The sequence below is a fragment of the Epinephelus moara genome, chromosome 22 (assembly GCF_006386435.1).
Source record: "Epinephelus moara isolate mb chromosome 22, YSFRI_EMoa_1.0, whole genome shotgun sequence".
NCBI lineage: Eukaryota > Metazoa > Chordata > Actinopteri > Perciformes > Serranidae > Epinephelus > Epinephelus moara.
Window position 1 is genome coordinate 31,269,414 of NC_065527.1, and position 11,111 is coordinate 31,280,524.

Consider the following 11,111-nt stretch of genomic DNA (forward strand, 5'->3'; position numbering starts at 1 on the left):
TCTACGACATACGGGGCATGAGATATGCCCATTCAAAGATTGCAATTTCAATCGGTTGCTATAGCGCCCCCCTTTGGCCAATTGATGTAATATTGCTTCATACACATCCTCCCATGACCCTCTACCACTGTGCCAAATTTCACATGGATTGACCAAGTCAGTGAGGAGAAAAAACGTGGAACAGACACACAGAGTTTTCATCATTATATAGTAAGATAAATAATAATAAAATTGATCAAATAAAATTTTATAACAGAAAAACAATAAAGTAAGTGAATAAAACAATGTAAATAATATCTATACACCATTCTTAATGAAAAGCCTGGCTGGCTGGCTGGATGGATAGATAGATAATAGATTGAACCTGTATAGTTTTCATACATACTGGATGAAAAGGAACCAACACCCAAAAATGAAAACAGTGTTTACATTTCACACAGAGAGAACAGCTGTGTTACATGTTTTTGTCTCTGGGTGTCTGTGGTGTTGTTGTTGTTTATTAATAGAGACACTTAGTGAGTCTGTTTATAGCTCTCTAATGAGGGCTGTGATTACCAAGTGGACTGGTTATTACCCTCTCTACCTTCTCAGGACAATCATGATGTCACCAGACGACCGAGCCCTGGAGGACCTGTTGTATTGCGGTGACCTTGGTGACGAGGCGGAGCTGGGTGGAGGCCCGGCAGGGACGGTGGAGAGTGCTGCTGCAGACAATGTGAGCATAACAGTGGTGGGGAAAGTATTCAGATCCTTTACTGAAGTACAAGTGCCACTGTGAAAATACTCAACGACAAGTAAAAGTCCTGCATTCAAGAATACAAGTACAAGTATTTATCAGCAAAATGCTCCAGAAGTACTTATAGTGCAGTCATTGTTTTCCTTTTCTGTCTGATGTTTTTGGATTAATATTACTGCTGCAATAATGTGTATGTGTCATTTAACTGCTGTAGATATTTAAGGTTGACCTCATTTTAACCGGTTTATAAAGACCCTTTCAATGAGGTCATTTCAGCTGATCCAATAAGGTTTTTAAAAAGTTAACTTAGCTTAAAATAGAGGAGGATTTTCTCAGCACCTAAAGGAACACTTCATCCTTCAGTTTGTCACAAACATTCAACATCAACACATCTGGAGATACATATTTTTACTGAACAGAAAGGAGATAAAAAACTGTCATCTGAGCTGAAGCTGTCTGACAAATGTAGAGGAGTAAACAGTACAATACAAACCTCTGAGATGTAGCGAGGTAGAAGTATGAAGGGACTAATGCACCAAAACAAAGTCTGGTCTCTGTGTCCTCATTTGACACTTCAAAACTGAAACAAGTTTCAAAGCAGTTTGATGCGCTTCACTTTTGGTGCATGTTGATCCTTCACATTATTTATTTCACTCCAGCAAGGCAAAGGCTCATTTCCTATTTTCTTAATAATGAAAGCAAGCCATCACAGCTATCTCATCTAAATAAATCTGCCTGTCAATCTGTCTCAGACTGCGACAGCTGTGTCCATCCAGGGGCCAATAACGTGTGCCGGCTGCGGGAAGCAGGTGTGCGACCGTTTCTTCCTCTTGGCTGCAGGCAGTGTGTGGCACAGTGTCTGCCTCCGCTGCAGCCAGTGTCAGTGCGAGCTGCAGACGCACCCCTCACTCTACTGGAGAGATGGAAACATCTACTGCCAACAAGACTACTGCAGGTCAGAGGAACCACTCTCCACACTGTGTTTTGTTTTTTTTATAGAAATGTCCGACTGTTTCTTTAATACAGTTTTAAACAGTTTGTACTCTTCAGGTTTTGGGATTAAACGTGGGTCCCCTGCAGCATCTGTTGATACCTCCTGACCTTTGACCCCTTTTTGATTTCTCCTCCTGCTAAGGATGTTTGGAGGTGGTCAGTGTGCTCGCTGCTTTCAGCCAATCCCAGCCTCCGCTTTAGTCATGAGATCTGGTGATCTGACTTTCCATCCTCACTGCTTCTCCTGCCAGGTACTTTACTTTTATAAGAAACATTTACAGAAACATTAGGACACAATTTGATGATTTTTTTATATGTCATCATTAGAAAAAACATAAATTGAATTGGATTACTGTCTCTCTGTGGATTGCAATCCTTACAACCTTCTGTATCACTTGACATAATGACACGTAATGTGCAATATTATGGACGTATTCATTGAACATTATGCAGTAGCCATATACACTCACCTGATTTTTTTATATACATATCTCTATGCAACTTATCAAGAAGCAACTTGAGATACGATCAGCTTATGATCCTTACTGTTATTCTTGTTTAAATGTTTTTTCATTTGTTTATTGATATTTTATATTTGTATTCTTTCCTACTTTGTGCTGCAACATTTTCTGTCTGATTAAATAAAGTTCTGTCTTATCTTATATGTAAATATTTTTATGATGATGAACATGTTTTGCAGGAGTGTGATGTGACATTAATACCGGGGAACCTGTACTGCATGCAGGGCCAGAACCTCTACTGTCAGTCGCATTACCATGACGACAGCGGGAGTGTCTCGCTATCACGTGATCTCCAGCCCAAATTGAATCTAAAAGAAGGTGAGAGCTGTGTGTGTGTGTGTGTGTGTGTGTTCATTGGTATATATGGAAAAATGCACCTTTCCATCTCTGAAACGCTATTTTTAAATAATGTTCAGGTAACAGCCGTCGTTTCTTATTTTACTGCTCCTCCTCCTCCTCCTCCTCCTCCTCCTCCTCCACTGAATTAACCAGGTGAAAAGTTAAAACATTTTAACTCTATACAGATGATGGTGTCATTCACCAGGAGGCCTTAAAGTGTGGAGGACTAATAATGACACAAGTTTGTTGAAAAATTAATGAAAAAATGAATCAAAAAATTAAAATTAAATTAATGAAAAAATAAATAATAAATAAATAATATATGCTAAAAGTACAAAAATTAATTTAGGTATCCACAGATTAAAAAAAGAATATATAAATGTATAAATTAATTGCTACATGATAAGTTAAAATAACAAATAAACACAAAAAATAAATAAATTAGAGAGTAAATAAATACATGCATAAAAATATTTGAATAAATATGTAAATACACACAGGAATAAATAAATAAAATAGAAATGCATAAATAAATATGTAATTAAATACAAAAATAAATGAATAAAATAATAAATAAATGTGGAAATAAATATGTTATATTGGATTTCCGGTTCTGCCGCTTAGCCAATGACTGATGAATTTCCGAGCTCCCCCACAGTTTTGCATAGTAACCCCCCAAGTACCCTTTGTTGTGTCAATCCTAGTGTATATTCTGCTTAATAGTGGACAGAGGGGTTACTACCAGAAGAAGGTCAACCATAAACATGATACAGAAGGATCCTGAACAGAGGCAAGGACATGTTAGCCGAAGCAGCCCTCCAGATCGCTATCTACAAGACGTGGACGGCCCCAAAGCTAGTCTGCAGAGCATTCTCAACAAACTTCAGGAGTTCAGAACAGATAACAGGGTACAACTCTCAGACATCAAACGAGAGCTGAGGAGAGCAAACAACAGACAGGACGAGGCAGAGGAGAGAACTGATGAGATGGAGACCATGCTTCAAGCAGCATCAGCGATAACCAAGCAGCTAACACAGCAGCAAGCTAATCCAGAGGCCAAGCTAATAGATCAGGAGGGTCAAGCGTGGGAAGGCAACTTAAGGATTGTTTTCAAGTTTGGGAGTTACCTGACGAAGGAAGAGGTCCCTTGAGGAAAGCATGGCAGAAAAAAAAGAGGTGTTCTGTGATAAAGTGCACTTTTACGTTGACCATGATTTCCCGACCAAGGTGCTTAAGAAACACAGAAAATACGCCGAAGCCAAGAAAGTGCTGAAAGAAAAAACAAATAAAGTTCCAAATGCTGTATTCTGCAAGGCATCCTCTATGATGATGACACCCGTCTGTTCCAAGACGCTGCAGAGGCCATGAGGGATATGACTTCCCGAGGAAACCGACAGGAATTTAGAAGGCAATCCCCCACAACACAAGACTAATTGTGTTCTGTGGTATTATAAACACAGATAAGTTATGATTCCTCGTCTTTATTCTTGTCTTAAAGACCAACATGGAGCTCTCACTGGTACGTAGGCTTCCTACAGCTGTAATACCTACCTAGTAAAATGAGTTGTTCACTGGTAAGTTATCCACTGTTTTGTTTTATCTTAATTTTATTTGGACTTACGCCAGTATGCAACCACATCTTAGGGCCCCACCCCTTCCGTGGACTTTGACCTTACAAAGACTCAAAAGGTTCTTTTGAAATGAGACTCTACTTTGGAAACAACTGTTCTAAATCGGTTTGATAATGTTCTGTTAAAAAGTGTTGGGAGAGATCTTTTCAGTGTACAATTTTGATGCCACAAAAGATATCGGGAGAGATTTGATTTCTGCTAATCAATATAGAAGGCTATGAATAATCAAGTATTTAAAGTTACTTCTTTCAGCGTGAAAGGGATATCAAACCCAGCTTAGAGAAGTCAAATACTGTCAAACATTAAAAGGGAAAATGCACAGATAGTACTCTTGCAAGAAACACACCTCACTCCATCAGAACACGAAAAACTTAAGAGAATGGGGTTTTTAAGGATATATTATTCATCTTATAAATCAGGCTGGAGAAGAGGCGTAGCAATTTTAATATCACAGAAAGCATCATATCCGTCTTGATCCATAATTAGACTCATCAAGAAATTCAACTGTTAGACCACTGCATAAGAAAATTAATGTTTTAGTGGCAGAGTTGGGCATATTCGATCTCTGGAGAGACTTTACCCTTCTGGCCGTGATTAAACTTTTCATTCATCCCCCCATGATACATATTCAAGAACAGATTATTTCTTTGTGTTACAGAGAGAAGGCCATAGATTCCAGAGTTGTAATACTGGACCTATCAATTTATCTGATCATGTACCCGTCTCTTGCACTATACATATTAATGACAACTGGGGAAGAACATTGTGGAGGTTAAATACAAATATCTTAAACAACCCACAATTTAAGACTCAGATAAGAAAAGAAATAAAAGTGTTTCTAGAAGAAAATGATGAGAAGAAGGTTGATACAGCTATAGTACTGGATAACGTAAAAGCAGTATACAGGGGCAGAACTATATCTTTCTGTGCCCATTAAAAGAAAGAACAACAATTAAGACTAATGGACCTCAATAGAGAATTGAAAGATCTTGAGTCGTAGTATAAAAGGGAACAGAACCTGACTTGTTGACAAAAACAAATTAAATTAGCAACGAAATCAAAGAATTAAAGAATTAAATATGTTATATTTACAGGAAACTGAAAAAATGATGGTGTTTTCAAAGCAGAAATACTACAAGTCAGGCTCAAAATCAATAAAACTTCCAGCCTGAATAGAAAGCTAAAAAACACAAAGAGCAGATAATGCTATGTACAAAATAAGGGACCCAGAATCCAAAACTGCACGGTATAAACAAGATGAAATACAAAAAACATTTACGAAGTCTTACAAGCTTTTGTGTACACAACCACACTTAGAAGGTGAGGAACAAATTAACAAGTTCCTTAATTCTCTCAACTTACCTGTCATAACAGAAGAAAAATGAAAAAATTAAATTAAATTAATAAAAAATTAAATTGATAAAAATATTAACAGCTATGGTAACTGAGAAAGAGCGAAACAGTTCCATCTCTAGGCTTAAAGCGAACAAATCATCCGGCCCAGACGGCTTTCCAGCCAAGTGGTATAAGACTTTGCGATTCGAGTTCATGCTAAGCCTTCTTTAAGAGTGCGATACAGCCTTAACGGATACTAAAATGCCCCCATGATGGAGTGAGGCAGTGATCTTGGTTATCCATAAAGAAGGAAAAGACAAATTAGAATGTGGATTATATAGGCCAATTTCTGTGTTGAGTGTTGATTATAAATTATCACTGCCATCCTTGCCAAAAGATTGGAAAAGATCCTTCCCCAGCTTATACATAACAACTGGACTGGCTTTGTCCCACAAAGACAAACTCATGATAATATCAGGCGATCATCGCACATATTAAACCATATTGAACAGAGCAATCTTGAAGCCTCCCTGGTCAGTCTAGACGCAGAGAAGGCCTTTGATTCAGTGAGCTGGCCATGCTTATATAAAGTCCTCCAGAGATTTGGCATGCAAGAAAACTTTGTGAGGGGCATATGTACATTATACAGTAAGCCATCAACCTGGAAAAAAATAAATGGATACCTCTCAGACACAATCATCTTAGAACGTGGACCGAGGCAGGGGTGATCAATTTCACCATTGCTTTTGCACTTTATATAGATCCTCTCACACAGTGGATAAGGCAGACAGAGAGTATGGAAGGTATCCGCATAAATGAAGACGACCACAAGGTGGCACTGTATGCCCATGATATTTTGATCTTTTTAAATAAACCCCCTAACTCATTTTCTGAATTAATGAACCTTCTAGAGACATTCGGTAGATATGCAGGATATAAATTTAACAAGGAAATAACACAGATTTTGACTTTTAATTATATACCACCAAAACATATGAGAGAAATATCACACCAAAATTAAAGATGACATACACAAATGGAATTCCATTTCCTTCCCTGGTCTTAGCCATAGAGTTTACTCAGTAAAAATGAACATTCTCCCACGATATCTTTTCTTTTTTCAAGCACTTCCTGTGGAAGTTCCCTCTAAACAATTACTGAAATGAATAATCGCATTTCCAGATTTATTTGGCAGGGGAGAAAACCTAGGATTAAACTATGCAGCCCCGATTACGCCCTTAATTAAAATGTGTACTCCATTATTTCATGTGAGGTTCAAGAAATTGAACTTTCCATTATGAATGATCCTCTGATTCATGCAGTATTGGCCCACCAAAATTTGGGAGAGTTATGGATACTATACAAAATCCCTGGTTGAAATCTCAGTTAAAAATCTGGAGTTATTCAATGGTGTGCCTATGACCCTGCTTTCAAGCCTAATAAAGTGGATAATAGATTTAACTCCCAGATGTTAAAATGAATAACTACAATCTATTCCCTCACAGAAAAGGGATGATTTTGAGACTTTGGGATGCTTAAGAAAGAATATTGTCTTGAAAAATCAGATTTTTATTTTTCAATATCTCCAGGTACACAGTCACTTTGAACATAACATTAGAAATATAACAAAATGTTGCCAATAAGGGTGCTATTTCTAAACACTATAAAGGCCTTACAACAAGAAAACCCTACACTACAGAAAATGTATAAAAAAAAAAAAAACTAAAAAAAAAAGTGGAAAAGTAGCAACTCACGTATGGCATGAGTTTGGGTGGAAATGTTTATTCCGTTTTTTTCTTTAATCACACCGAAGCAGAGAGCACATTCTCCTGGAGGGGACGCCAAGTGCTGGAGACAGTGTGGGTTTCAGGAGGCCAGTCATTGACATTGTTCTTGGAGTGTCCAGTGATCAGACCTTACTGGACAGAATTTCATAAAGCACTGAAAAAGATACTTAACACTGATGTTCATTTGCAATTTTCTGCATTATTTTTAGGATGTATGGATTTTAAGGCAAAGCGTTCTGACAAATATATGTTTGGCATTTTGATATCTGCGTGCAAGAAAGCCCTCACAAGGCGTTGGTTGCTTCCTGAACTCTCCAAATTAGAGGAGTGGGTAGATATTGTAATGATATTTATGTGAGGGAAAAGATTACCTTTTCTCTTTGTCTTCAGTAAAAAAAAATGTGTTCATTAAATTCTGGCAGAAGAAGTTATTTAAGAAGAAGTGACAGAGGAAATCTTGTGAAGTGTGTTGTTTCCAGTGCTTCTTCACAGTAAGACATACGTCATGATATTATCACCTTTATAAAGTTGAGCTGAGTTTGTCTGTTGTAATTCTGGCTCTGTGTGTGTGTGTGTGTGTGTGTGTGTGTGTGTGTGTGTGTGTGTGTGTGTGTGTGTGCGTGCGCGTGCGCATAACAGCTCAAAGTCAGGTCTCAGGTGAAGGGGAGGAGTCTGTTAGCAGTCCTGAGCCACGATTGGATGACAAGGTGGCAGGTGGGCGGGCCCGCAGGCGGACCAAGCGAATTAGAACAAGTTTTCGCAGCGAGCAGCTCAGAGCACTGGAGTCATATTTCGCCCAGAAACACAACCCTGATGGGAAAGACTGGACCTGCCTCGCACACAAGACTGGCCTGCCAAAGAGAGTCTTGCAGGTACAAACTACATGAGCGACATTATAAAGTCAAAGTATTAAGATATTATATTTTAGGTATTATTTTTGTTTGTTTGTTTGTTTCAGGTGGGTACAGTTTAATTAAGTTAATGATTTTAAAGTTTCGGCTTTAAGCCCAAGTCCAACTTTTAGCTGTTTCTAAAAACACTTTTACTGACAAAACATGAGCCATTAAGATAGTGAAGTTGTTTTATTTTTTTTTGTACAATTCATGAAGGCAAACACTTTCCCCTAGCTTCAAGTTGGTAGGTAAACACATCCCAGAGCTACTGCTGCACTTGACTGCAGATATGAATCTGATGCTCAGTGTTGACGCATGTGATCTAGTTTAAAGAAAATGTAGAGATTACTAGAATAAGTAAAATCATAGTCTGGATTTTGAAGTCCCCTTTCAACCAAAAAAAAAAAAAAAAGAAGCAAAATTCTACTATAATTCTTTCACTTTGATGATTTTTGTTCAGCTGTAACCCCCTTCACATTACAGAGAGAGAAAATATTATAATATGTTCATAAATTTTCAGTTAAGATGAGATAAAACTTTATTATCCTGAGGGAAAGTTGGAAAGAGTGCAAATATAAAGAGTGTGAATAAAAGAAATGTGAACAGGTCAATGGTAGCTGTCATAAATAAAACTGGGTCAGTGTAAGGTGTAATTTAAAATATACACATGCCAAAAAACATGGTTAAAGGTTAGTAGATTAAACAGCACAGCAGGCAATGAAATAGAACAAAATGGATATTGAAGGAAGAAAAAGAAAACTAAATTATATAAACATGGAAGATATACAGTTACATATATACACATACACTCAGAAACATATCTATCTGTCTGTAAGGAGGGTGCCATATCAGCTCATTAACCTTTGGTAATGTAAACCTATGTGACGCTCGTCAAAAACTACATATATGTTAATGTGCAATAGTTATGGTAGCATAACAGCCTGTCACAGGTTACTTCTTGGCCACATTAGAGGAGAAATGGCAGAGCATAAAGTTCCAGGTGGGGAAAAAAATCATTTAGGATTTTGCTAAAAGAGAAGGAAATCACCTGTTGATTTATATATATAGACTAGTCCATATCCATTGAGTACAGCATACCATACCATGACTTAGTCATACCAAAAATTAGAAGGAAAACAACAGCATTGGTCCACAGGGGGAGCCACAGCGATCGGTCGCATTTTAGCCATTTTTAAGCATTTTTCTGTTATTATAGCGCCACCCAGTTGCCAATTAGAGTTAAATTTCTCCAGTCACCTTGAGGCGTCCTGTTCTACATATCTACCAAGTTTAGTAAAAATCAATATGGCGGTTAGGCCTAGATAAGAAATTAGCTCTCTAGCGCCCCCATTTTGTTTGATGGGGTCAATAATGGAGGGGTCCCCTCAGATTATGTGTGGTCATATGCCTACAAAGTTGCGTGGTGATCGGTGAAACCCTTGAGATGTTATACACCTTTATGTGATGAGCCACGCCCTCCACAATATTCATAAGTTAACCAGAAGTTATGGGTTCTTGAGGCAAATTTGTTCCTCATGAGGAGAGGCATCTCTGTGCAAAGTTTCATGTCTCTACGACATACGGGGCATGAGATATGTCCATTCAAAGTTTGTCATTTCAATCGGTTGCTATAGCGCCCCCCTATGGCCAATTGATGTAATATTGCTTCATTAACATCCTCCCATGACCCTCTACCACTGTGCCAAATTTCACATGGATTGACCAAGTCAGTGAGGAGAAAAACGTGGAACAGACACACAGACACACACACAGAGACACACACACAGAAAGTTTTCGTCATTATATTAGATTAGATTCCAGGGGACATTTTTTGTATATGGGAACTGTTTAAATGTGTAATTTGTGGTAGACTTTATTTTGTTGAACTATTAATGTTGATAATACAGAATCTGAATCTCACTGTGAGTTAATGTTGTTGTTTATAAACTAAAGCAATAAGACAGAATTTTTCTTTATTTTTTACTTAATATTTGAAGGCAAACTGGAAAACTATATCACTTATTTTGTCGTGATTCTACTTCCTTATTTACTCGTTAACTGGAAAGGTTGAAAAAAGATATACATTTCCTCCCTGTTCCAAAACCAAAATCAAACCCTGAAAAGTGTAGGGTTAGCTAGCTTGCTACTGAAGATATAGCCTACTGAATGTATACACATGCTGCTTTTGCTTTTTAATGATTATAACAATGAAGGGAAGCAGGGAAACTTTGCTGATGTTCAACCAGCTGTGTGGCATGGCATTGTGCACAGATGAACATTATTTGACTTCCCCTGGAGATCCCTGCCCATCCAGCGACAGAGGAGGATCAGGTGCTGGCAGCAGCACAAGCTGAAGCCAAACACTGTTCATCTGCACACACTGTGATGCCTCACAGCTGGTTCATTATCAGTGAAGTTTCCCTTTATATTCATTGTCCTCTGTCATGATCACCAGTGATGTGGCGGTTCACTTTTACACTGTGATCTGTAGCCTTTAGTTCGGCTTTACTGTAGCTTCTAACTATCTTTGTCTTTTTAACCTGTTGTTGCTGCTCAGTCAGTTTGACATTCTGGATATATCCTTCAAACAGACGTTGTACACTCCTCTGTCTGCTTCTCTCTGGTGGAATCACTATTTCATTTTTCCAAAAAAAGTTAGTTACAGTGTGGGCAGGGTCCAAAACTAACTTTTTCACTTACCAGCCAGGCAGATATTTTACCAGCCAACCAAATAAAAATTGCTTTTAAGTGTTGTAATTTGCTATCAGTATTATTTAGCATGTCATTTGGGTCTTGTATGCGATTCTCAATCAATATTTTAATAGTGTGCAGTGTGCACTAATATTAGTAATAATGTATGCTAAAATATGAATAAC

The 11,111-nt window shown here is 37.8% G+C and overlaps 2 protein-coding genes across 3 annotated transcripts in view; one reads left to right on the forward strand and one right to left on the reverse strand.

Moving 5' to 3' along the window:
* Positions 1-11,111, reverse strand: part of LOC126383971 (collagen alpha-1(XIV) chain-like) — an 849,933-nt gene that overhangs the window by 395,779 nt on the left and 443,043 nt on the right. The gene's annotated exons all lie outside the window — the stretch shown is intronic.
* LOC126383953 (LIM/homeobox protein Awh-like) overlaps positions 1-11,111 on the forward strand; it is a 19,378-nt gene that overhangs the window by 2,529 nt on the left and 5,738 nt on the right. For both annotated transcript variants that reach the window (XM_050034728.1, XM_050034727.1), the window contains exons 2-6: positions 592-715; positions 1,489-1,691; positions 1,872-1,980; positions 2,430-2,568; positions 7,982-8,214. In XM_050034728.1, the coding sequence (XP_049890685.1) occupies positions 599-715; positions 1,489-1,691; positions 1,872-1,980; positions 2,430-2,568; positions 7,982-8,214 (801 nt within the window). In that variant the 5' untranslated portion in view covers positions 592-598. The remainder of the gene's footprint in view (positions 1-591; positions 716-1,488; positions 1,692-1,871; positions 1,981-2,429; positions 2,569-7,981; positions 8,215-11,111) is intronic.